A 27221-nucleotide genomic window follows, 5' to 3' on the forward strand; every position below is an offset into this window, starting at 1 on the left:
CTTCCTGGTAGGTCACCCATCCCAAAATTTCTCCAAGTCAAGCACGCTTAACTATGAAGTTCTTATGGAATGAGCTACCGAAAAGAAGATGCATCTTGTTGATATAGGTAGTACCAAACAATTCTTATAAGCCTCCCTTAAACCATACACTCCCATACTTGCACGACCTCAAGATCCCTCTCATTCCGATGTGATTCAATTTTGCCTAGAAGCATGCCAGGAGCCGGACCACTCCCTGCCCTCATCAGCCTCAGGCATTACATGCTCACCAAGCGGAGGCGTTACAAATATTGTTAGTATGACAATTCAAAATCACAGATGATTCAGTCAACCACGATTTAGAACATTTACCCCCACCAACAAACTCTTATGAAAATTTACGTCAAACATAATAAGAACCACTTCTAATGCATGAACATTAGTATAACCTTTCCTTGTAAAAAGAATAGTATCATCCCACTGCAAATGAGAAATGCTTACATTTGCGTCTACATTTGTGTTACTCCCCACACGGTACAGTTAACAAACCAGCTTCTACTGTCGATTTCAGAATAACATTCAGCCCTTCCCCCGCAATCAAAAAAAGAAAAGGGGAGAGAAGATCATCTTGTCGTAACCCCCTCTATAAAGGGAATTCATCTGGTGGGCTTCGATTGTCAAGCAAGGAAACCATAAGTAGAATCAAATCCTTTTTTGTTAACTTTCTCGCTTCATCAATCACCTTATTGCTATATTAATATTAATGGGGATCATAATAGGATTTAAAAATTTAAGGTTATAGCTGCTCTATTTTTTTCTTGCTTTCGAGTATAATTGCTCTTTTTTTTTTTTGTCAAGTAGCCTAGTGGCTAGAACTCACAGAATTTAATTGCTCTTTTTTTTCAAGGTAAAGAGTATAATTGATCATTTGGTTACACTGAAATAAAATGAATAAAAATCAAGTGTTTAATGAACTTAACTAAATGACTCGGAGGACTCGAGTTTGATTTATAAATTAAACAATTTTTTTGTTAGTCTTTAGTTACTTTTTAACCGAACTTCAGATTAATATGACTTATTTTCTGCTAAAAATCGGAGAGTTAAAAAAAAGAATAAATGTGCAACTAAGCTAATTCATTTTATAACAGCACTATAATATAAGTAATAAATGCTATGCAAGTTTCTTTAGAACAAAAATGCTATGGAAGTTTTTTTTTATGGTAATAATGATATGAAAGTTTTACCAGATAAAATTCTCGAACATTGTTGAAAAATTGCTTATCACATACGTAGTATGAAGATGTTTCTTCTCTTAACGTTCTTATTTAGTTTTTTTTTTTTTTTGACAAAACGTTCTTATTTAGTTAAAAAAAAACAAATCTCGTGGGATTTAATTTATCAAAGGAAAAATAACTATGTGCTTTTTTTTTTAGGGAAAAATTTATTATGTGCTTATCACATTGTTGAAAATAATTATGTGCTTATCACATAGCATTATAGCAACCAATGAATGAGTGTTAATAATCTACTAAATCTACAATTCATTCCATGTCCTATAATTTGAGTTCTTATAATAATTTTTTGGGTAAGAATTTTGAGTTCTTATCCCTTCATGTCATCTCATTCTCATCCGATTTTTATGGGTGTATTGGTAAAAAGAAAAAAAAGAAGAAAAAGAAGTTAATGCGTTTTGAAATTTGAAAAGAGGTTTGTAAAAATAGACAAATAAAAAACTCAAAAAAGTCTTATATTTAAGAACGGAAGTAATATTTTAATTTTTCATAAGTTTATTTATTCGAAGTAATCATATTTAAGGTGTGTCGTAATCATATTTAAAGTTTGTCGAACACTAAATATACATATCCCTTTGAAATTCCAACTTTTGTTAGTTAAGTGAGGGTGAAACATCTTTGCTTGACCCAACCCGGTTGTTTTAGGTAAAGTTATTATGTTCACAAAATACGACAGAAAAGATCGGTAATTAAATCCAATTTATTTTCCATATGTGGAAATTCTGAATCTCTCATATTCTCCCATCACTCCTTCCTCTTTATAAGACTTTTGAGTGCCAATAAATTGGGGAAGCTCTCTTAATTGAATACTTCATTTCTTAGCTAATTTAACAAAGTAGAGCATTTCTTTTCACTTCATTTCTTTGTTTCATCCTTATTCTTTGTCGGTGATATGGCTGATCCTTCATCAAGCAATGGAAACCATGAAATGGTTTTGAATGTAAATGGTGATGTTTCCCAAAAGTGTGATGAGTCATGCATCCAAGACTATGTGCCTCTTTTGCAGAAGGTGTGTATCTCCTAAACCACTCTGCATATAACTTTTTTTTGTTGATAATAACTATGAATATGAATTTAATCTCTAAAATATCGGTCTTTAATTTTATTTTTGAAGTAAATAAAATTCGTTGTCATAGTCTCTATGGTATATGAAAGTTATTATATTAATTCCTAATACTTTAATAACAAAGATTAAAGTGACGAATTTCATATACTTTAAAAATGTTTATTACTTTTATATGCTTTAGAGATTGAATTAGAGAGAAAAATACTTTAGAGATTAAATTAACTGTCTATCCTGATATATGTGATTTGTATTATGTTGGATGTAGTTGGTAGCAGAGGTGGTAGGGACGTACTTCTTGATATTTGCAGGGTGTGCTGCTGTTGTGGTGAATCTTGACAATGACAAAGTAGTAACACATCCTGGGATCTCAATTGTTTGGGGCCTCACTGTTATGGTTTTGGTTTACTCTGTTGGTCACATCTCTGGTGCTCATTTCAACCCTGCTGTCACCATTGCTCATGCTTCCACCAAAAGGTTCCCGGTTAAGCAGGTGATCCGAGTTCTTTATATGGGAAAAAGTTGGGTCAACAAAAATTAATGTATCTCATTCAAAATTTGGACCAAGTACATAAATTTTTACTGACCCAACTTTGAAGCATTCAAATTTTTTTATCTTGAAAACGATGTTAGGTGTGACTATAATGGTACACATTTATTCAATAATTTCTTAGATGATATGGTAAATGAAAATATTAATATTACACTTGAATTTTCTCGAAAATTTCTTGTGTTAGCTCCTTAAAGTAATAATTTTTTTTTTAAAAAGAAAATGCTAACAAATGTCCTAAAAATATTTGATAAGAAGTTTAAAGTAGAAATTTTTGAGATAAGATTGATTTTACATATAAAAAAGTAAAAGTTAAACAATGCTCTATATTGTGTCATTTTCCGTATGTGTATGCAACCGTTTTTGCATTCATGATATGGTTGAATTGACCTTCAATTGAAATTTCTCTTCCTAAACTTTTTCCTTTGCTTTTAAATTTTTGCATATTATCTAAATAGTATACTTAATTGTACTAGCTTGTCTAAAAAAATTGTTGTGTTTTTCTTCAATATATAATCTTGCAGGTACCGGCTTATATAATATCTCAAGTTCTTGGATCAACCCTTGCAAGTGGAACACTTAGGCTTATATTCAATGGCAAAGAAAACCATTTTTCAGGAACACTTCCAACTGGTTCTGATCTCCAGGCATTTGTGGTCGAATTCATAATCACTTTTTATCTTATGTTCGTCATATCTGGAGTGGCCACCGATGATAGAGCGGTAATCTCCTTTGCCCTTGTATATAAACAAATACTCTACGGTATTGGGAAGTGTTAGAAAGTTGTATATTCAACTTTTTGAAAATAAATTTTTTATTTTAGATGAAAAGTTTGTACTTTCTTATTTTCTTAAGGGTCTTGTTAACGAGTGCCCTTAGGGAACTCTTTAAGGATTTCAAAAAAAGAAATTTCTCAAATGTATTTATTTAAAAAGTTAAACATTTCAATTTTCAATGCATTGAATGCACATATTTCCATAAAATATTACTATTTTAAACCCATAAAGAGTATCCTAAGGACACTCGTTAACATTTCCTTTTCAACATGACTCTTAAAATATGTATAAATTGCAAATGTCAGAAGTGGACATGGGCAACAAATTCTACATTTCAATGTCATTCAATCTTCAACACTTAATATAGATTGTTATTTTAGTGAAATACTAATATGTGTCTTAAGAGCACATGTTAATGAATCTAATTTAAAAAATTTATCTTGAAAATTATATATTCAATTTTTTAAATATTTAAAACTTGTTTTTTTCAATGTAAAAGTTCTATATGCCTTAAGAACACATACTAACATGATCATTTATTTTGTTTGTCAATACCACAGATTGGTGAGTTGGCTGGACTTGCAGTTGGATCTACCGTGCTTCTAAATGTTATGTTTGCTGGGTATGAACCTAACTATAATTCAAACCGTAAAATTACTCCAATGCAATACAAAGACAATAGACTATTCAGTTTGGTCAAATTACTTAGAACTTAATTATGCATGTAAATTACAGGCCAATTACTGGAGCATCAATGAATCCTGCAAGGAGCTTAGGGCCTGCTATTGTGCACCATGAATATAGAGGAATATGGATATATTTGGTATCAACAACTCTTGGTGCCATAGCTGGTACATGGGCATATACTTTCATCCGCTACACAAACAAGCCAGTGCGTGAAATTAGTAAGAGTGCCTCTTTCCTTAAAGGAGTACAAAATGGTGGAGCTAAGTGATTTATTGAAGCTTTGCATATCTTCAATTTAAATTTTTGAAGATCATTATTTGTTTCAGTTTTGTAAGCAGAATATCTCTAGTTAATTTACATTGGCAAATAACTATGTATGTAGTATACATAACTAGAGGAAATGGTACAACTTTTATCTACTCATCTACCATGATATTTACTTTATGTTACGGTATAAGTTTTATGCAAAATCGATTTTTTCATCAAATGATACCGCCAAATTATCCATATACGACTGAGCGTATGTTAGCTAGATAGTTCCAATACAATTCTTACTGTGATTTGTTGCTTTAATGTGACCGTGCGGTCACAATATGTGATTACTTAAAATTCCCAACAGTGAACCAAATTTCATCTAACAAATATATTGTTTTTCTTGTTTGCTAGCTATCTAAACATACTAATCTACTATATTGTAGAAAGTTAAAATAACAACATAGGCTAGAAACCAAAAATGGTTTGGTCGCTAAATTTCGTGTATTTAACACTTTCACAAAATAGACAATAACATTGTTATGCGTGACATTTTGAACTCTTTGTAAAAGATGCATAGCCTTTAATGCTAGAAAGCAAAAATGTCAAATGTAAATGGTATAAAAACATGCTCCCTCCGTTTCAAAATACATGTCCAATTTTTGCAATGTGCACTATTCACTTGACTTACTTTGACCATACTTTTTAACTAATATATAAATACAAATATTAGCATGTAAGATGTTGTTTGATTTGTCTCGACAAATATTTTCAAAATATTAAATTTTTATAATTTTTTACTTTAGAAAATTAAAGATATTAACAGTCAAAATTATGCATTGGCATATGTGAAGTGGTTGACTTGGACATGTATTTTGAAACGGAGGGAGTATTATTTTCATAATGCTATCTCATATTTGACCACTTTGTTAGAAGCGATTTTGAGGGTTATTAGTCCCACGCTAAAAGCCCTTGTCCCTAATCCCACAAGTGTGGAAATTATAGTTAAGTCCGCACATGCATGTTTCACTTTTATCCACCCGTACACCAGAACACTGCTAGCCTAAGCGTCAATCTTCCTTTCTGTGGGTCGGTCAAGAAGTTTACATGCGCCTCATTCTTCACATATACTCATGTTTGTCTAAATGTGTCAAAGCGGACATCCCTAGCAATGCCATGCTTGCATTTGAAGCATGGAAGTTCCTTACAATGAGTTGCATGCTACTCAAATGTACCGAGACACACCTTGCGACAAATAGGGTAAACCTTATCACTAAGAAATAAGGTAATCATGAGGCGATGCATGATGATATTTTGTTAATGTAAAAAGTAATAGAAATTGATTCTCCTTTTGCCTCAAGTTTCTTGTTTAAAGAGAACCGATTCAAAGTAAGTTGAGTCAAACACACCCTAAAATTAAAATGCTATAAAAAATAAATTTTACGATAGGCCAGGTAGTAAAAGCTTCATTGTAAAATCTGATGTGGAATGCTTTTTACCATGTGGCCAATTAAAAAAATAAAAAAGGTCATCTCAGCGCGCCACATATTAGATTCTGATGAGTTGGATGAAGGAAATAGGTCTTCCGGAAAAAACATAAATTAAAAGGACGAATTTTAAACTGAAAGTTTCTTAGGGGTAAACCGGAAATGACAAATTTATAGGGGAAAAAACACTATTAACCCTTATTTTTATGATGTACTATAACGGGTTTTTTTTCTCATACTTCCGTAAAACGCTATGGCCGATCCTGACATGTATATATAGACACACACACAAATGAAGTGTAAATTATGTCATTTTCTCAATATTTATCCATGTATTAAATTATATCATTTTCTCAAGTTATTATATTCGTGTCACAGTTTCAATGTCTTTGTCATGTCCCATGTTTATATGTGTTTTATAACTACTCTAGGTTAATTGAAAACAAATATCAAAGGTAATTGAGACAAAATAAGAAGAAACTTTGCATCCCATTTCCCTTGCAACACCAAAAGTAGTGACTCTTTCTTGTACACTTGGACCCCAATACAAGTTGATATTAAAAAGAACAATTAAGAATTTGCTTTCATTTATAAATCACTCAGCTCCCTTGCCTCTAAGGAATGAAGAACTCTTGGTGAGCTCACGAACTGACTTATTTGTGATTCTGAGGAAAGTGTAGGTCCATGTACTAGCCAAAGCTCCTAGAATAGGTGACACCATATATATCCATATTCCTCTATATTCATGGTGCACAATAGCTGGTCCTAAGCTTCTTGCTGGATTCATTGATGCTCCTGTGATGGGTCTGTCAAATATATTTTCACTCACAAGTTAGATTTTATTTTAACCTTTCTCATAATAACATGTCACGTATTATTTTTATATATTCTTGGTGCAAAGCATGCATTTTATGATATAATATTTGGTAAGGTTTTGAGATCTATACCCTGCAAACAACACATTTAGCATGACTGTAGATCCAACTGCAAGTCCAGCCAATTCACCAATCTGAAGCAATAAATAAAAACTATCAGACAAAGGTTAAATGATATTTAAGTAATTATGGAATGGGCCTCATGACTGATTTAAAGCTAACATTTATTGAAGTGATTTTAACATTATAAATATGTTTATACATCTTGTCAATGACCTTTTTATTGTTGTTGAAAGAAATAGTCAATTAACTTGAGTCACAATTATATCTTAATCAAAATGATCAATAGAAATATAATTATCAATTACTATTATCAACCAAGCATTTAAAAAAGAAAAAAAATTACCGCTCTATTATCGGTGGCAACTCCAGAAATGACGAACATAAGGTAGAAAGTGATAATAAATTCGACCACAAAAGCTTGATGGTCCAAACCAGCCGGAAGTGTTCCTGCAAATTGATTTTCCTTGCCACTGAATATGAGTTTGAGAGCTTCACTTGCAAGTGTTGAGCCAGCGACCTGAGCAATTATATAAGCTGGTACCTACAGGAAAGAATTAAATAAAAATTAATAATATTTTGGACTGCACAAACGGTTGTCCTCGCCAACTAATGCTTCGAACATAGGCCCAAATAACGGTGTACCAACTATTTCCTTCTTCACATAGGTAATAGGTTGAAACTTGCTTTGGTCCATACTCTTCACACCGCCCATTTTGTTACTACATCGAGCAAACGTTCATCTCTCCTAAGTCTGTAACGCCTCCTTGCATGCAATAAAGGCTCGATGTTAGAAGGTTACAAACACCGCCATCTGTAACCGTCGGCCAACAGCTCTCCAAATATTACTCTAAGCATTTATATAAGAGGACTTCTAGTGTCGTCCTAGGTACGTTCTTCTAACCCCAAAACTTTAAACTCTTAGCTCTCATGCTGACTTGAACGCCAATGTGTCTTTTGCAGGTACCTCTGCCGTTTCAACAACCTACATTCTCGTAGGACGCCGTTCTTCTAACCACCTCCGCTCAAATAACTTAAGAGAGAAACTTATGTTTGTCTTAATATGAATTATAGTGCTTGTGTTTTGTAATTTACCTGCTTCAATGGAAACCTTCCGGTTGTAGTGTGAGCAATGGTGACCGCGGGATTGAAATGGGCACCAGAGATATGACCTATAGAATAGACTAATACCATAACAACAAGTCCCCAAACAATTGCAATTCCAGGAAGTGTCACAACTTTATCATTGTTAAGGTTCACCACCACAGAACCACATCCAGCAAATATCAAGAAGAATGTTCGCACCACTTCTGCTACCAACTATACTCAACAATCAACGCAACACATCCATGTTTTTAGTCAGAAGATCTAATTAATTAACCATAAACAACAATTAATTTTTTGAAAGGATAAATAAAGTCACCTTTTGCAAAAAAGGAACATGATCATCAATGGTTGTGGCATCACATTTTTTGTTTGCGCCATCGTTTACATTCATAACCACATCAAGACTTCCATTGCTAGATGAAAAATCACCCATGTTTAATAATGAATATGTGAAGATAAAGCTAAGAAATCGATTATATCAAAGAATATTGGTATGCTTTTATCTTACGTGTATATTTATTTATTTTTGGATACATGACGTGGGAACAGAACTTTTAGATAAATTTTCATCTTATGTTGGATATATATCAACACTACAGGAACTTTTCACCAATAAAAAGGTCAACAAAAACTATAAAGTAACAAAAGCATTGAAAGCTTGTAAAAGCGTCTGTTTGGATACCCGGTAGAAACCTTTAAACGTGGTTTTGGAGTGGTCAAACGCAGTTTGACAGCAAACTTTCTTGTTTGGCTTGCATCCATGTAAATCGATTCCATCACCAAAACCACGGTAGACCTGAAGCTACAATTTGGAGCTTCTGCTTTTGATTGAATCGCGTTTGCTTTTTAATTTTGTTTTCCAATGTTATCTTCCCTTATTGCCCTTTATAATTGTTTGCCATAGCTGGGAAAAAACGTTGTTATTTAACTCACCGAGGAAGAAGCAGAAAGAGTTGGACTATTTCTGGTGAAAAATCTTGGCTCGCAGGAAAGAAATTGATTGCTGTAAATTCTCGTTTGCGTTTTGCTGATGGTATCCCAATTCATTTTTCAAAGCGAGTGACTCACTAAGTTGCTTAATTTCTTTCGCTGATACCCTTTCCTTTTCCAGTTCTTAATAAATTTATCCTCCTTTTAATTTTTTACAATATATAAACTTTAGATCTCCCTTCCAAAAAAAAAACTTTAGATTTAAAATGATTTTCTAAACTAATAATTTTTTTTTGCCCGTCATAGTCAACTTATATTTTCCTTCCGATAAGGATAGGAGGAATCAAATGCTAGAACATTATAAGTAATTTTATAATCATTTGTTCAACACAAGATAAACAAAAAAATATGTGCATACTATTTCCCCATTATATTTATTACTTCATATGCTTGGCTTGCACAATAAAAGTTGACCTTTTATATATAATAATCAACAACTTGCAAAAAAAAAAAAAACACATATTTTAGAAGGTCGACCCTATATAGAGACCCCAAAAACCTTAGCAACTATGCCAATCTTTCACATCATAAATACCCTTCATACAATTATTGATTTTGCATTGATAACTTTCTGGAGTGCTAAACTTCAAAGAAAAGAATGGACACCACAAAGGAGTAAGTGTTTAAAATATATTGCATTCTATATAATGTTATATATGGATGTAATTAAGTCTCATTTAAACTCTAATTTATCTCTAATATTTACAGTCATCAAAATGTTGTTACCTTAGATGTCCATGCTGCCAAAGATCTATTACATTCATCTGGTTACAATTATCTTGATGTGAGGTAATTAACAAAGGAATGAGATTCTCCAATTTCCTTCTTCATTTTTAATTTTCAATGGAATCCTAACTGAAGTCATTTTCTTTCTTTTGCCCCTTTGAATAGGTCAGTTGAGGAATTCAATAAAAGCCATGTTGAGAATGCTATTAATGTCCCCTATATGTTCAAAACAGAAGAAGGTACTGTGTATATCGTCTCGTCTTTGTTATATAATTAATATTACATTATGTATATATATATATATATATATATATATATATATATAGTAAATTCTTAATCATATAGCTTATGTATATGTAATGTGATGTATTCCAAATGATCAACAGGAAGGGTGAAAAATCCTGATTTTGTTAACCAAGTTGCAGCAATATGTAAGAGTGAGGATCACTTGATTGTGGTAAGAACCTTTTAGCTCTCTAAATCATAAAACAACCTGTACGTATCATAAAATAGGTTGATGTGTGACTATAATGGATTACAAATTCAGGCTTGCAATAGTGGAGGAAGATCGATTCGAGCCTGCGTTGATCTCCATAATTCAGTAAGTCTATGACAATTATCAACCTAAAATTCTCAATCTTGAGCATTACTCGTTACTTTATTTTTAATTCCTCTAAAAGAATTAGGATTATTTCTATCATCTTGACTAAAATCTAAGGCATATGTGATATGATGTGGTAAACGCAGGGATTTCAACATATCGTCAACATGGGGGGAGGCTATTCTGCGTGGGTGGACGCTGGTTTTGCAGGTGATGACAAGCCTGCAAACGAGCTCAAAACTGCTTGCAAGTTTCGTCCATAATTTCTGCAAGTGAACAATGTGTTTTATGTACTATCTGAGTGCCTATCTTCCTCTTTTTTAATTTTATGAATATTGCCTAATTTAATTTTAAGTGAGGTCTAAGCTATCTTTGAAAAATTGTGAATAATTTGCTCAATAATCAACCAAATTTGGTCATATAAGTACATTTGTATCTTGTATCGCTAATTTTTACTTCACTTGCAAATTTATTTACGTCGCTAATTTTTATGATTGTTGGATAAATTCTTTGAAGAGAGAAACGTGTTTCAAAGTATTCAATAATTGGAACCACAACAATCGTTGTCGTCCTCAAAAACGGATCCTTTGGTACCATTAATGTATATGATACCATTCATAATCGTTGGATTAATTTAAAGTGAAAACAGATCTATATCTAACCAAATTAGACCAAGAGGGACACAATCAACTAAGAGTTATGAATGAAAATTGCAGCGATGCAACTTGCTTTGTAACGGCGACGACAATTGTCTTTGGTGACGGGACGACGAAAGAGTTGCAGCGGCGATGGCAGCAAGCATGCTGTTTATATATACATTCACGAGCATTAAAGAATTTATAAATAACTGGTTTTACAATTTTTAATAGTGTTATTTAATAAACATTCACTCTGTCTCTCTCACTTATAAGAAACTACACTAGAAACATCATTAGTGTTAGCCAATTTCCTTTTTCACCATACTCTCTTCTCACGTGTCTTACCGAATTCTCAAAACACTCATGTTTAGATTATATAATCCAAACGTCTTTTTAAAGATTTTTGAATAATATGATTCGAAAACCCTAAAATTTCAAGGAAAATTTCCGGATTATTTATAACATTCCAAAACGTATTACAATGTATCAATTGACACATTTTTAATTATATAATCCGAACAGTGTCAACATAGAAACGAAACCTATATTGTTTAGATGACGCCTTTTTTTGGTAAATTGGGAAATCGAGATTGACTTAAACATACATCAAAACAAATCATCAAAAAAATATTTAATGCAAGCATAGGAAAAACATAATGGAAGCATAGATTAAAAAGTAGTTGACCTTTGTTGTTTTGCCTCGCATACATAGTAATCAAACAACTATACCAACAATTATTAGTCAGGTGCATTATAAAGATTAAAACTAAGAAAGCAAAAATATTTACAAGTTGTGTCTAGTTCCGCTAGGCAAGCAAATTTTGCAGAACAAGAAAAGTATTTATAACAGGTTCATAAAAAACTATAAACAAGCGAAACCAATCTAATTTGACGTAGTCCTCGACGACGGCACCATTTGATAAAGAGAATTTAGTTTACCCTCGCACATCAGTGAGTATTATGCCAATTTCATCAAAAATATATTGTCGAACCACTTAGACCACACTTAGCTCAATTTTTCCTGTTTTGACATAATTTCTAAACAGGTTTTGTAAAAGTGTTTTGTTGATGTGATCAAATGTAAACTAGCCAAGATAGAGAAAGTTGTGCTGGGATCAATAGTTTTTTTTTAAGAAATATTTCAACAGTTATTCCTGGTATTTTTCCTCTTAATCAATCGTTTACTTTTTATTCTTCAGATATAACTCCGCCTATCCCTCAGCATATGTCCATCTTTGGTTAACGATGCGAGATCCATTGAACCAACTGACTTCCAACACGTCAGTGGCAAAATAGTTCATTGTTTCAATGAAGTACACGAGGATAGTTATACAAGAATATATACCTACCCGCCAACACATAATGAGATACAGATGAACCGGGAACAAGTTGGTGGGCGTCGCACTCTTTACCGACAAGACCACCACCTCTGTCAATGTGATATACCTCAATTTCTTATGTGGCCTTGAGCTGGCCAACGATTATGCATGGGGAGTAGCTTCCCTTGCTCACTTGTATAAGGAGCTTAACAATGGATGTCGTTATCAGACGAAGAACTTAGCTGGATACGCGACCTTGTTTCATGTTAATAATGAAATTATTATTTAGTTAATAGTTAAACATATTTTTGTATGTGTTGTCTAATGATACATATATGTCGATGTTTATGCATGTTTGGATATTTCAGCACTTTCAGGAAGTTAGGGGTAGGGAATTTTGGGGTGGATACAAAGACGATCACCATCCACGTGCCACAATGTTTGCTCCTACGAAGGAAATGATCGTAACAGATACAACATGATCAAACCTGAATCGGATCATAGTTAGAGGCGTTTTCTTCTACTCGTACCATGTGATCTGCAACACACATCCATTCAAGCGAATCAGTCTTCTACTCGTACCATGAACCTTGCTTGTTTCATTTTCTTCCGTAGCGCGTGTTGCGCTAGTTTTTGTAATGTTTTTGTAATGTCATTTTAGTTGGTCCTTGTTGTCATTAAAGAAAGATTTGCTAAAGATAGTTCAATTATAAAAAGAAGACATCTGATACATAATTTGAACTACTTGTCAGTTAGTGATTCTTATATAATATATGATTTATTTTTAGGTGGAAGACTTCGAATCACCAAACGGAGTGCAACGTTCTTTTGAGTCTATTCATTTACATTAGGTTGATCAAGAAAAATTCTCAAGAAGGACCATCTATAATTTTTATGTTTGGAACTCAAGAAACTCTTTGTATATATTTTTTTTGTTAAACTTTGTATCATTTGTTTGTTTTTATTGAATCATTTTATATGAATGTAAAATTCATATTTTAGTTTGTGTGTTAAATCATATTTTAATAAAGAATAAAATTAGTTTTGTCACAAGTCACAACAACATAATTCCACAAAAACATGCTAAAAATTCATTAAAAAACATATTCATTATTTTTCTTAAAGAAATTCCACTGATTGTGACGGTTCCAAACCGTTGCAACATCCCTTTCAAACAAATAAAATTGTGTAATTTGCTACAGTTCAAACAATCGCAGTACCCTTTGAGGAAGTTGTAACTACGGTTCTCAGAACCGTCACAAAAAGGCCTAGCAATACCCATTTCGTCGACCGTTGGGGAACCATCGCAAAAGACAATTTGCGACGGTTTGAACAGTCGCGTATTCACTTTTTAACCGTCACAAAGGGCATTTTTTGTTGTAGTAAAAGAGGAACATCAAAGTCCATGAGGCGGTCCTCGACTGGGAGATGCATCAGACATGACACATTATCCAGTGTTATTGTAATCTCCCCAATCGAAAGATGGAAACTGGAAATCTACTCGTGCCAGCTCTTAACAAATTCAGACAACGAGCTATGGTTAATAATGTTATAGCTAACATGCTTGAGCTAGTAAAAACCACTGACTTGTACGACATCTCTGAACCATGTCTGACACGTCCACACCTTATTTGAATCACGTATAGCCTTCAACTTCTTCTCGTTGTTCACACATTTTAAATTGTTACGCCATTGATACAAACAAAAAAATATCGGTTTACATAAATAAGTAAAACACAGTACAAAAAATATAAGTTGAAGAATCTTACTACTCCAGCAAACATGCACCTGGGCCACCAGGATTGGTATTCAGCAGTTGTGACTCCTTCTCCACATATTGTGGGTGCTCATCATCGTCATTCGCCTCTTCCTCTGAATTATCTGAATCATCATCCTCCTCCTCAACATGGTGTTGTTGGGGTTGGAGCTCATACTCGTGCACCTGAGATGGTTCAGATCTATCAGTACTACGGTCTCTGCCCCTACCCCTGCCCACTCTCCCTTCTGCTACAACCTTCTGCATCCGCTATCACTTAATGGATGCAGTCATGACTGGTTATGTAGTTTCTAATGCGGTATATGATGTCTATACCTAAAACATGCAAAATCACATATACATAGTTTCTGATGCGGTATATGATGTCCATGCCTAAAACATGCAAAATCACATACACATGCGACTTACAATAATCCACAAAATAATCAAATTACATCATATAGTGAAGCAGTTCGGTTTATATAATGGAAACCAAAAACAATCATTAAGTGCAACTAAGAATGTTAGTTATTCAATAAAATTGAGGTGTTACATGTTTTTTTGAGAAATGTTAAACTTAAAACTTGTGAGTGAAAATATATTTGAGAGGCCAATCACAGAAGTATCATATTTGAATTTTAGACATTATGGAACCATGACTTCGAGTTGTTGTCATAATATTGTCAAATTCATGATATAAGGGGGGTTAATTAACTATATATTTTATTCCAACAAAGGAATTGTGTTGAAATATCAAATTAATGTTTAAGAAACTATATATCTACTCAAACTATAACTACTTCTCAAATAGTTTTTCTCATCAATTGTTTGTCAATAGCAGAGCCACATTCATTTCTTGCGCCATTTTTCAGCTTCATATAAAAAATATATGTAGTATATATTTATTTTTGTCAACCATGACTGATAATTCAGAAAGCAACGAAATTCATCATGAGGTAGTTTTAGATGTAAATAGTCATGCCTCACAAAATTGTGAAGAATCAGGCATCAAAGACTCTGTGCCCCTTCTCAAGAAGGTAACTTTTATTTCATTCTCTAGAAGGCATTCATTAAGTTTTTAGTCTTCTTTTGGATCATTTTAATTTCATTTATATAGAGCTTGAAAATTTGATTTGAAATGACAAAAAAATTTACTTTTGTTGGATATTGAAAATAGCTGGTAGCAGAAGTGGTGGGAACATACATGATGATATTTGCGGGTTGTGCTGCTGTTATTGTGAATCTTAACAATGATCATGTAGTAACACTTCCTGGAATTGCATTTGCTTGGGGATTCACTGTTATGGTTTTGATTTACTCTGTTGGTCACATTTCTGGTGCTCATTTCAACCCTGCTGTTACCATTGCTTTTGCTTCTACGAGAAGATTTCCCTTCAAGCAAGTGAGTTTAAATACATCTTATGCATTTGATTATATATATATCTAAAATAAAATTGGAAAAAATCTTAATAATCAAAACATGCATGTTGATAATAAGTTGGTAATACTATAACTACTAACTCTAAAAGACTTCATTGCCTCAATTTGTCTTATATTATTGAATTTTCATTCATTTTAACTTTGTTGAAGGTACCAACTTATATGATAGCTCAGGTCCTTGGATCCACATTAGCAAGTGGAAGCCTCAGACTAATATTTAATGGTGAAGATGATCATTTTATTGGAACACTTCCAGCTGGTTCTAATTTGCAAGCTTTTGTAATCGAGTTCATATGCACTTTCTTCCTTATGTTTGTTATTACTGCAGTAGCCACCGATAACAGAGCGGTAATGTTTCCTACTCTTATTTTTTACATTTTGATTAAATTTGTTTAACAAATTGGGTTGAACATTTTGATTAAATATTTTTTTATTGGTTACTTAAATTGACCAACTTATAATTAAACTTATATAAAGATATCTTTTGGAATAAGAGTTCTTCAAAATAGTAGTGGTATGCATTTCATATTGTCGTCAAATACTTAATGGATATTCTGAATACTTATTCGTATTTAAATATACTTTTTTCCTTTTACTTTTTGAATCTCTATATCAAATTTTGTCATGTTGTACTCTGGAGAATGTCATCTATATAGTCTGTTATTTTATTTTTTTTTGAAATATATATAGTCTGTTATTTGTTCCAACGACTTAATAATATTAGAAGTTTACATTGTAACACCTACGCAATCACATGCCATGCGCATCAAAACATATAATAATCCAAATAATTTTTTATTTTTTCATGGATTTTGTTTATATATTTTTGTGAAATTATTTTGTTTTAAATTGCTGATTATTATTATTTTATTTTTTTTGCAGATTGGTGAATTAGCCGGACTTGCGATTGGGTCTACAATAATAATAGATATATTGTTTGCGGGGTATTAACTAATCTTAAAACCTAATTGAATATATTTTTTAGTGAAGTTTGTACACATAATATATAACTCTTTTGGAAGCAAAAGCAGATTTATAACTTGTGTGTGTGTGTGTGAAATTATATTTTACAGACCAATGACGGGAGCATCGATGAATCCAGCAAGGAGTTTAGGACCTGCTTTTTTATACGACAATTATACAGGATTATGGATATATTTGATTGCACCAATTCTAGGAGCTTTGGTAGGTACATGGACTTACAATTTCATCAGGCACACAAACAAGCCAACGTGTGATGAGCTCCCTAAGATTGAGCTCACCAAGATTGTCCCTTTCCTTAGGAGGAGCAGGTCGTAACGGAGTCAAATGCTTCCACAAGTCCAAAAGTGACCACAATTCCATCATGTATTAGGGTTGAATGTTTTGATCTGGTTTGGATTGTCATATATATATATATAACACTGAAGTATACTTAGGAAAATGAAATGAGCATATTCTTCTTATCATTCATCAATTTGTAAGAAATGTAGGACCTTTGTCCAGGAATAAAAGCATGTGTGTCCATATCAAACCCCCTCTTAGGTCACAAATTCTGAAATTCACAACTAACATTTTTAGAGAAAGAAAAGTGAGAGATGAGTCTTCTAAATTCTAATTTTTGTTTGCTGAAGTGTGTGAAATCAACGGAACACCACGAGCCTTTTATTGTTTGCAAGGCCAGAGACCCTTTCCTACAATAGCCCCTACATTGACTCCTAAGGGTTTTGAAAATCATATGAAGGGCAAATGAAAGGATATGCAAATCACAGGTTGGAACGCTTTAGAAGAACCTAAAAGTAAAGCATAATTTAAAATGGTGAAATAAACATTGTTTTAGAGAGTTTGATAGAAATATTGATAAGCTCTCAACTCTCAAGGAGATAAGATCAAATAGTTTTGAAAGTACAAAAAACTAGTTTGGGTGAAAGGAAAAGTTCGATTGCGATAAAAAGCTGTGGATCACTGACGAGAGTGATACTAACTCCAAATATTTCCATGTTGTCACTAGCATTAAGAAACAATTTGTCGCACATCATAGACTAAAATAATTTCTTCATTGGCAAAGCAACAGTTTATCTATATTTCATTTTCTCACAATATTACAATATAAATTAGTAAATCACATTATACATCTCGTGGCATTAAAATTTACATTGTGATTACAAATGAAATTTAAGAGAGAAAGAGGGGGGGGAAAGAATGAGACGTTAGGATTACTCACTATATATATATATATATGTTACATGTCAGACATACAAGGTTAAACTGTCGGACAAAAACTTCAATCATTGCAACAAAGCCTGGGAAATCAGAAATCTCAAATTTGTGCCAGAAGACTGTTCGAAGTTGCAGGACTACGAGCAGATGCTACCCTTTGCCTTGTACTTGGAATTATTATAGGCCTACAAAATACTAGAACAAAAATTAACTCTGTCAAGAATGTCATCATTGTGATCCATATAAATATGCTAAGCTTCCAATGCCAAATGATCTTTTTGAAAAAGGGAAGTTCGGACTCAACAACAAGAGATGCATCATATATTTCAGGAATGCCAGCACCAGGTTGATATTCTGGTCGTTGCTCAAGTGTCACTTTCAAGCACGAAGTAGGTATATTCCCTTCAACAAAACCTCTCATCTTGACATTCAGAATCTGGGTTTCGGATGTATAGCCGGTAATGAGAGGAGCAATCTTGAGAAAAGTCATGATTAGGTGGATAGGTTCGCTTCTGTATCTTAACATGCAAGGTTGACTCAAGCTTGCAATAGTTTTACCATTAAACAATAGAAAATCCACCCTGGCCTATAAAAAACAAAGAAGCCAAAGAAGAAACACAAAGTAAGAAACATGAAACTCTGAACTGCAATTATCATTAGCAGTTTTAACTTCTCTAAGACTTAGAGTTGATGCAAAATTAAAAAGAAATGACAATTTCTACAGCGTGCAACAAGGGTATACTAGAAGAAATCATATCAACAGTTCTAATACAAACAATGCTCTTCTTTATCGAAAAATAAATAAAAATTTACCACGAAAAATATGTATCTCCTGTATAGATTAATGTGTGTAAGCATACAATTGATAAACCAACCTATGATAATGTGTATCACCCGAGTACCCTAAACATTTAAATTCGAGCGAATCACTGTTTCAGTCCTTGATATTGTAGTAGTCAGGCAAAATAGTCTTTCAAATTATTAAAATTTCAGAATAATCCCTAAAACTAAAACATTTCAATCACATTAGCTATTTGGGTCGGTTGATTAAGTTCCTAAAATTGTCTCGAATGAACTATTGTTACCAAAGATTGTCAATTTCAGAAATTCATTTTAGAATATCACTAATTTCATGGATCAAGCTGTCGACTCCTACAATTGATGAGACTAAGACTAAGTTGATGATTCACTCCTTGAATTTCAGAGAAGATGCTGAAGAAGTAAAACAACATAATGGCAAAGTAAATGAATCTTATAAAGAAATTCATGACAATTCAGGAATCCAAATTCTATTTAGTGTATGATTGAAATGACGGTGTTTCTGACGAAATTAGTGTGTGATTTTATCGAGGCTTAAAATTGTAGCTTTTGCCAAAATCATGGAAGCACACTGTGATTCCGCCAAACTCACCATCAATTCAACCATGAACACAACAAAATGAACCGGATAGAGATAAGCAATCACCTGAAAGACCCCAAGATTTCTGTTATATCCCGACTCCGGCACTCTCAACGAAACAGTAACTTGCACTTTATGTCTAGTAGGTATAACCCTTTCACCCATCATCATCCCCTTCCCAACTTCAAAACCACCCTCATAATCTTTTCCCTTAACAACACCATCACACGAAATAATCGGAACATAAGCCACAGGACTAAGCTTAGTATAATCGAAATTCAAAACTTCATTCATCCGAATCGGTTTCTCCACGAAATACTTGATCAAAATTCCACTAAACACAAATGAAGAAACCAATAAACCAACCAAAACACAACAAACATAAATTGACCACAATATTCCCCATACAAACCTAGACATTACACTCCAAATTGATTCATTCCCTTTATACAATTTCCTAACATATGGTTCAATATATCCAAACACAACACTCCAAATTCTCAACATAATCCCAAAGATGATATCTTTCCCCAATTTCCTTATCCCAAAAGGATCCATAAAGAATAAGCAACAGCGAAACATGAAAAACAATGGATAAGTTATAAACATGAAAATTAACTTAATTTGAAACTCTAATGCGTTAATTATCAATCCTGCTATCAATTCGAGAAAACTCGAAGATGAATCATGGAGTCGTGACACCGAGTCAATAGAATCGGAAGCTAAATCATCATTTGTAGCTGTAGTTATTGTAGATTCTTCGTTGTTCTCTTCAATTGCGTGAATTGAAGGTGGTGAAGTGCTAGGTTGTTTCTCGGTGTAATTTTCATCTTGTTTGAGATGCCTCCACCTTGGCTTATGCCGGAAGCTTATTCTTGTGGAATTAGGCGAATCAATATCGGTGCCGGAATCGGAGGGTTGGTTGTCTCTGAGGCGAATTGATCGGCGGCGGAGTGTGGTAGCCGGAGAGGGTGATGGTGGAGTGGAATGTGAAAGTGTGGGATCGGAGGTGGAAGTTTCCGGTGAGTCATCGGCGGAGCATTGGTGGAGTGCGTCGGAGAAAATGTCATCGTCTTCTTGTTCGTGAATTGATGGTAACGAGTCCATTTAGATTCTGAGTTTTGGAATAGATCTTTTTTCTAAAAAAATAATATGAAAAATTGAAAAACAAGACGAGAAAAAAATTACTTATATCTGTCATAAAAAAATACCTATACACGTGGAATGCATGGTTTTTTTTCCTTAAAATAATAAATTAAAAATAGGCAAATGGTACACCTAAAGATTTGAGTGTATTGGTACACCAAATCATTAAATTAATAGTTAAATGTGCTATTTTTTGAAGAGAAAAATTATTTTCTATCACCTATAATTATAATAATTAAATCTTATTTATCAACGGCGGAGAACCTCAGAGATTGAAGGTTTGATGCCTTGGTGTATCGTTAAGAGGTCTCAAGGATGAACTGACTGAATTCAACCAATGAGTCAACCCCGGAGACACAAGGAGGGTGGAACACGTTCGATATAAACGTCCAACGCTCGACGAGGGGAGAGTATCATTCACTTGAGTGGAATTAACGAACGACGAAAACGTGACGAACATGTTTTGTGAGCACAGCATGTTCCAATGGATCGATATGCGGGTGACGTTGCTGATATCAACTGAAGATATCATCAAAAGTTTGATTCCACCTGAAGATCGTCATTAGTTAGGGTAAGGTGCATTCCAACTGCAACAATTGTCTTACTCTGGATGGGGCAATTCAAACTTGTTAATAGGCAGGACTCCAACATTCGATAAACGTCTTGAACGTTGATATTCAAGTGTCAAGGAATGCACCTCATTCTTTTGACACTTGAATATCAGTGTTCAAGATGCTGATCGAATACTGGAGTCCTGCTGGTTAGCAAGTTTGAATTTGCCTCATTCAGAGGCAAGACAATTGTTGCAGTTGGAAGGTACATTCCGAAATGTAATGTAATGCAATGTAATGTGATAACATATATTTTGTTTTGAATGGAAAAATAATTATCTTATTTATTCACTTTTCAAATTTATTTATTCCTTACGCAATTTTAATTAGTTGAATTCACGTTAGATTTAATTAGTTTTTATTCGAATACGCAATTATTCAAAACGCGACTTTAATCGAAATTATTCAAAACACGATTTTAATTGAAATTATTTAAAACGCAAATTTATTCAAAGTACCAATATGTCAAGCAAAATGTCCCATTAAAAAAAGATCCAAAACAATTGGATATTAAAACCCATTACATTCAATCATCTTCCTCATCACACAAGTCAATTGGGTTGTCCTCGAGAGTCCCTGGGGCACCTGCTTTTGGCTGAGGACCAAAATAGCATGTTCTGCCGCTCCTCCTCAACCTCAAATGATTATGCACCAGCACCTTCGAATCCTTCTTCTTATTCAACTCAACGTTTCCCTGATTCTGAGACATACTCCCTCCGTCCCAAATTGTATGTCATTTTAGAAAAAATATTTGTCCCAAATTGTATGTCGTTTTACAATACCAATGAAATATTAATGTTACTTTTCCTATTATATTTCTTAACTATTTATTACTCTCTCTCCTTTCAATTCCTTCCTTTATCTTTCCCATATCATTTATTAAGGACAATTTTGTAAAATAACTCATAATATCTCTTTCCCACGCAATATTAATTACATTTATTAATATGTGTGAAATGGCCAAAACGTCATACAATTTGGGACGGAAACAAATCGGCGATCAAAACCTACATCATTTCGTAACAATTCTACAATAATTCATCAAAAACCTAAACTAATCCTAAAAATTATACCGTAACTAATCGTAACAATTCTACCACAAATTCATAACAACAAAATTTCATAACAAACCTAAATTAATCGCAACGATTATACAACAATTCATCTAATCATAAAAATTCTACCATAATTTCATAACAATTCTACAATTCTAACAATCTAAACAATTTTAACCTAAACCTAACAATTCAAAGAACATAAACTATCATAACATCATAAAATCAATAAACCTCTAGAATCACAATTTAACCAAAAAAAAACTATCAAATCAATCACAAAATAGCAACGCAATAGAATTCAAAAAACTTACTTGATTTTGTGCTTGAAATTGGCTTGAAATGGCTTATGGTTTGTGAAATTCGCACCTATGGAAGCAAAAAACGTAACAATGGAGTTTTGAAAACTCCTATGTTGTTTTGTTCATATCACGAACACAACGGCAGTTAGCTGTCGCTGGCTTCCAGCGGTTGTTAACTATCGGCGCATTGCCTAACGGCAGTTTACTGCCGTTGGGGTAAAAGCGTCATTTACTTGTGTCAATAGAAAGTATTCGCTGTCAAAAAAGCAATTTTCTCATCCCTAACCTAAAAACCAATTACGGCTGCATCTTGAAACATGGACATACATAACTGCAAATGACAAACAAAGGGGCAAAGCTGAAAAATAAAGTTTATTTGATGCAGAATCGATTATGTAAGATGTAGAAGCTAGGAAAACCAGCTTCAAAACAACCGGCGCTTTGGACTCAAAACCGAGTTCACGGAATGCGCTTTTCATTCACCCAAACAAGCTGAAAATTCTAGAAACCACGTTTCAAAAAGTAAACACGCTTTGCGCACTGAAAACTTGTTGCCAAACAGACACGTCATTGGTTGACAAATAGAAATAATATAACCATCTTTGGTTGACAATTAGTAACAATGTAACCATATTTCTGTCATTTAAATTAACTGGTTTAGCATACATAACATCTATTAAACAAATCAAGCATGTAGTATGTTGAAAAATTGATCGAACAGTTTCAGTTAAACAGTTACACTGCCCCTGCTGCAGTTACTGTTCCGGTAACCTAATCCCGCATCCTAGTTTCAAAACCATAATTAGGATAAATGTAGCTTAGTTTAGACATTGCTTGCGTTCACATTCACAAGGGACTACAAATCTAGGGTGAGTCTGTTGGTATTCCTTTATGTAACGTGTTTTCTATGGTATTTTAAAAATACCTGAACATAAAATCCTGCAATATAATAATACAATTAAAGTATACCAAGTAATATCAATGGAGACACCAAATAAACTAAGTGCTAGTTATACTTTCTTGACCTTTTCAGCTCGTCCAAAGAATACATCTGTATTCAAAATATAGTCTGAGAATAATCAGGAAACCTGAATTGTACATAACAACTTGTCTCCTTAAAGTGCTAGATTAACCATAAGTTCCAAAAAGACAACTCTAGAAGACAACAGTATCAAGCATCATTCCAAGAGTTTGAACGATGTTAGAAGACATCAAATTTGAGACATGCTCTTCGAGGTGCTTCTTGGCATCTTGTCTTCCAACATTTGCTATTGCAAGTTTCTCAGGTGTCAGCTCATCTTCCTCTTGAACAGCCTTGTTGTATTTGGTAGCTAAGCTTAGCATTTCCTACATTTCAAATTAATTGAGATCTATTAGAATCTAGGGACTGTTTTCAGCTTTATTTCCTTAAGTTTTCCCTGAAAGCTTATGAAACTTAATATGAAAATGGTTACTTTATTTTATATTTTGTTATAGAAATACTGAAATAGCTTATACATATTCACTTATATTATAAGTGTTGAATGTTATAAGCGTCAGTTTTTAAATCTAAAAATCGGCATAAGAAACTTATGCAGCAAGTTTATTTGATTAATCAGATAGGCAACAACCCACATTACACGCTGCATCTTAAAATTACCTGAACAGTCTGTTCATTAGTTTTGGAATGTGTATCAAATCGCCTAAGTGTCAAGCCATCAGTCCATTTCTTTTTGTGAAGATTAAGCAGCATCTTCTCCTCGAGTTCATTCTTCCTGTAATTGATGGCTATGGAATAATAATGCCGGTTCAACCCATGGATCAACGCCTAAAGAGAGGCAATATGATATGTCAGAATTAGTAAAAAGAAGTCCAAAATAATGCATCCAAAAAAATAGTATGAATATCGAAAAAGAAAAGTGTTTTGAGTTACGCACCTGAATGGATGGTTTATTCAGATGTCCCAGATTGGAAGTTGTCTGCCTTGGTTCTTGTCCAAGCATCATTGTCTGTGGATTGATCAATCGAAAAGCATCAATCACCACCTTTCCTTTAACACTTTGAATTGGATCCACAACTACAGCCACGGCTCGCTGATTCAAAGCCTCAAAACTCTGCAGGACACGAGCAATTTACTTGTATTAACCATTAGCACCAACCAATAAATAATTAGAAACAAGTCATTCCAACCACTAGACCTAGCTGAAAACTTCGACCAACGTAATTCAAATTTTTGGTTTATAAAATAGCCATTAGTTGGCACTTGGCAGTGCATTTCATGACACTAATTTCAATTAGCAAGACAATGGTTTGCTTCCACTGATAACGGAAAATATTTTATATTCAGATTAAGAGCTCCTTATTTGAGGGATCAGAGCAGGCTTCCATGTTTAACAAATATTGACTTTCTAAGAAATCAGGATGAAATCTAAGATTTTCATTCATTAAATGGCCCCAACAAAATCTAACAATTATGAACCTAAAATACCTTTAAAAACAAGATTACAACTGCAATGGACCGGCATAACTTGCATGGGTAATTTATTCCTTAAATTAATCAAACTCATTTAACAGTACTGTTTCAGATAAGCTGGCACAGAGAATACTTTGCACGCTGTTTGGATTTGGATTGTCTGCAGTGTGACTGCATATGCAGTCAACCACACCTTGACGATCCAAATTTCAATGCTGATTTTATTTTTTTAAAAGCTGTTGAAATTTGGGGTCTAACTCATCCTTACAAAACCGGCTTGTAAGGTGAGGAGTGTGTCCTATCTATCCGATGTGGGACTAAACCCACCCTCTCAAAGGCAACACAATGAAGGTGTTGGAGGCTGCAATGAAGGAAAACCAAAGGCCGCAATTTAGGCGACTAGGGAAGGACAGCAATTAAGGTGGAATTTCCAACAAAAGCCAAAATACCAAGTTTGAAATCTGGACTGTCTGATCTTGATTGGACGGTACATATGTGGTTGGCTGCATGCAGCCACAAGGTTGTGACTGCACGCAGCCCAGATCCGATCTTCTTGGGGAAACTAAGCATACAGTGCATACTATAGGCAGCAGTATATACCATAAACGAGCAAACAACCTAAGTCACAATGGCAATTATGATGAGACTGATAATAGGTTCATAAGTCAGAGTTGTTACGATATGAGGATTGGTAGAGTGGGTTGGCAAAGTTGGGATGCTATATTGTTCTCTTTAATTTTCAGAAAGAAATCCATCAACTAATGTCCTTTCCACAAAACTTTTCCAAAACAGAGTAAATTAGGAACCAAAAAGAGTGTTCAGCAAAATAAGAAACTTAAATAGAAAAACAGAAACATTTAGAAGTTTATTCACGTCAAAGATTCACGGAAAGAAACTAATGAAAGTAAATCAATAACTTCCAAACCATGTCGTCAAATAATAATCATTAATATCAAAACTATCTAGGTTCAAGCAACCCATAAATACTTTGGATTGGGCAATAATAGATACAGAAACAAGACATAAAGGACCATAGTAGAACCTGTTGTGTATTGATGTCAACACCAGACAACCAACAGCCAAATCCAGGATGTGAATGGTACCAACCAACAACCATCTCAGGTCTGCAACACAATCAAACAACAACAAATATGAATAAGGCAATGTTTTGATAAACAACTTTAAGCCCTTATCATATACAAGTGTGTATGTATAAGCTACTCCCTCCGTCCCATAATAAGTGAGCCATTTGCAAAAAAATATTGTCCCAAGAAAACTGTCTCATTTCACTTTTCAATACAATATTAATAACTTTTTTCCAATTATAAATCTAACTAATACTAATTTCATCATTCCCAATTCAATATATTCTGCTTCGCATTTATGACAGGGAGAAATACACCAATACTTGACAATACACTCAAAACTATTATTCTCTCTCTCTTTCACTTATACACTTTTTCTTAATACGTGTGAAATGAACAAAAGGATCAGTTAAGATAGGACAGAGGAGGTCTTCTTTAACAAAAGTTAAAATAAATTCAAACTGTTTTCACAAGCTATTCTGGAGGACTTGTGAAAATAAGCTGAAAACTGTTTACGAACATGTCATAAATAAGTTCACTATACCAACCCTACATTCACAAGTCTAAGCAAAAAACAAAGAACACGTAATAAAATTCTGAAAAACAAAATACCTTCCAGTTTGTTTGAGCATATCAAGCATATTAGTCTGAAAAACATGATCAACAGCTTCAACACTAACACCAGTTCCACTTTGTGGCATTGCAAACACGTCAACAACACGAACTGTATACTCATCCACAAATTCTCCAAGCATCAAACCCATAACCTCCATAGGAACCCCAGCCCTTCCTATTATATTCACAATATAACAATAAAAAAGAATTTGATGAAACCCTAATTTTGAAATTGAAATACCCATGATTTGATTAAGTTAAAAATTGAAACTTTATAATTAAAAAAACCAACAATTGATGAAAACCTAATTATGAAATCGGATAGGCCATGATTTGATTAGGTCAAAGATCGAAACTTTACCGTGTTTAAGCATCTTGAGAAGAGCGAGGGAGGAGATGTAGACTTGTTCGGATGAATCTAGGGTTGGGGAATCTGGTGGTGGATGACCTAGGGCTCCACCTGCACCTGCGAACATTCGTTGAAGCCTTTCCATGATGAATCGAGGAATCTGCGTTGGGGTTTTGTTTTGGATTTGAAATTTGAAGTGAGATTTTTGAAGTTGAAGTGGGAGTCGATGGTGAAGTAAAGAGGGATTGAGAAATAAGAACTTTTGATACACTTTAATATTTCTAGCTCTGGTTCGGATTTTAATCGAAGTAAAATGTTTCCCAACCTTCCTATGACTTATTTGGTTAATTACTTTTTACTCTTTATTGATTTTTGAGATTTTTTTTTTTTTTACCATGTCTCGTTTTATA

At 33.6% G+C, this 27221-nt stretch overlaps 6 protein-coding genes and 1 long non-coding RNA gene across 9 annotated transcripts; 4 read left to right on the forward strand and 3 right to left on the reverse strand.

Annotated features, from left to right (window-relative positions):
- The first annotated feature begins 2120 nt into the window (after positions 1-2120).
- On the forward strand, positions 2121-4817 carry LOC11446091 (aquaporin NIP1-2). Its single transcript, XM_003593740.3, has 5 exons — positions 2121-2280; positions 2603-2827; positions 3409-3606; positions 4221-4282; positions 4396-4817. Exons 1-5 carry the CDS (start codon positions 2164-2166, stop codon positions 4613-4615), a joined length of 822 nt encoding a protein of 273 aa, XP_003593788.1. The 5' UTR covers positions 2121-2163; the 3' UTR covers positions 4616-4817.
- Positions 4818-6535: 1718 nt separating this feature from the next.
- LOC11446092 (aquaporin NIP1-2) lies at positions 6536-9265 on the reverse strand. Of its 3 annotated transcripts, none has more exons than XM_024776705.2 (6): positions 8811-9265; positions 8445-8541; positions 8117-8341; positions 7368-7565; positions 7034-7095; positions 6536-6892 (listed from the first exon to the last, which is right to left on the reverse strand). In XM_024776705.2, exons 1-6 carry the CDS (start codon positions 8903-8905, stop codon positions 6682-6684), a joined length of 888 nt encoding a protein of 295 aa, XP_024632473.1. In that variant the 5' UTR covers positions 8906-9265; the 3' UTR covers positions 6536-6681. The 3 variants fall into 3 exon arrangements, with proteins under 3 accessions (XP_024632473.1, XP_013462615.1, XP_024632474.1); XM_013607161.3 differs by having other exon boundaries at positions 9062-9263; XM_024776706.2 differs by having other exon boundaries at positions 8637-9263.
- On the forward strand, positions 7561-8150 carry LOC120578123 (uncharacterized). The gene is made up of 2 exons (XR_005644057.1): positions 7561-7910; positions 7985-8150. It is a non-coding gene; the product is annotated as an uncharacterized lncRNA (long non-coding RNA).
- A 336-nt stretch (positions 9266-9601) lies between the features above and the next one.
- On the forward strand, positions 9602-10880 carry LOC11446093 (protein HIGH ARSENIC CONTENT 1, mitochondrial). The gene is made up of 6 exons (XM_003593742.4): positions 9602-9733; positions 9827-9907; positions 10010-10083; positions 10231-10301; positions 10392-10445; positions 10592-10880. The coding sequence occupies exons 1-6, from the start codon at positions 9717-9719 to the stop codon at positions 10706-10708; spliced, it is 414 nt and encodes a 137-aa protein (XP_003593790.1). The 5' UTR covers positions 9602-9716; the 3' UTR covers positions 10709-10880.
- Positions 10881-14889: 4009 nt separating this feature from the next.
- On the forward strand, positions 14890-17104 carry LOC11445855 (nodulin-26). The gene is made up of 5 exons (XM_003593744.4): positions 14890-15195; positions 15336-15560; positions 15749-15946; positions 16481-16542; positions 16672-17104. The coding sequence occupies exons 1-5, from the start codon at positions 14920-14922 to the stop codon at positions 16895-16897; spliced, it is 987 nt and encodes a 328-aa protein (XP_003593792.2). The 5' UTR covers positions 14890-14919; the 3' UTR covers positions 16898-17104.
- Positions 17105-17679: 575 nt separating this feature from the next.
- LOC11438306 (seipin-2) lies at positions 17680-20344 on the reverse strand. The gene is made up of 2 exons (XM_003593745.4): positions 19263-20344; positions 17680-18383 (listed from the first exon to the last, which is right to left on the reverse strand). The coding sequence occupies exons 1-2, from the start codon at positions 20301-20303 to the stop codon at positions 17898-17900; spliced, it is 1527 nt and encodes a 508-aa protein (XP_003593793.2). The 5' UTR covers positions 20304-20344; the 3' UTR covers positions 17680-17897.
- Positions 20345-23194: 2850 nt separating this feature from the next.
- On the reverse strand, positions 23195-27108 carry LOC11440331 (26S proteasome non-ATPase regulatory subunit 14 homolog). Its single transcript, XM_003593746.4, has 6 exons — positions 26824-27108; positions 26460-26637; positions 25805-25886; positions 24227-24403; positions 23950-24117; positions 23195-23657 (listed from the first exon to the last, which is right to left on the reverse strand). Exons 1-6 carry the CDS (start codon positions 26954-26956, stop codon positions 23466-23468), a joined length of 930 nt encoding a protein of 309 aa, XP_003593794.1. The 5' UTR covers positions 26957-27108; the 3' UTR covers positions 23195-23465.
- Positions 27109-27221: the final 113 nt, after the last annotated feature.

Source organism: Medicago truncatula, chromosome 2 (assembly GCF_003473485.1).
Source record: "Medicago truncatula cultivar Jemalong A17 chromosome 2, MtrunA17r5.0-ANR, whole genome shotgun sequence".
NCBI lineage: Eukaryota > Viridiplantae > Streptophyta > Magnoliopsida > Fabales > Fabaceae > Medicago > Medicago truncatula.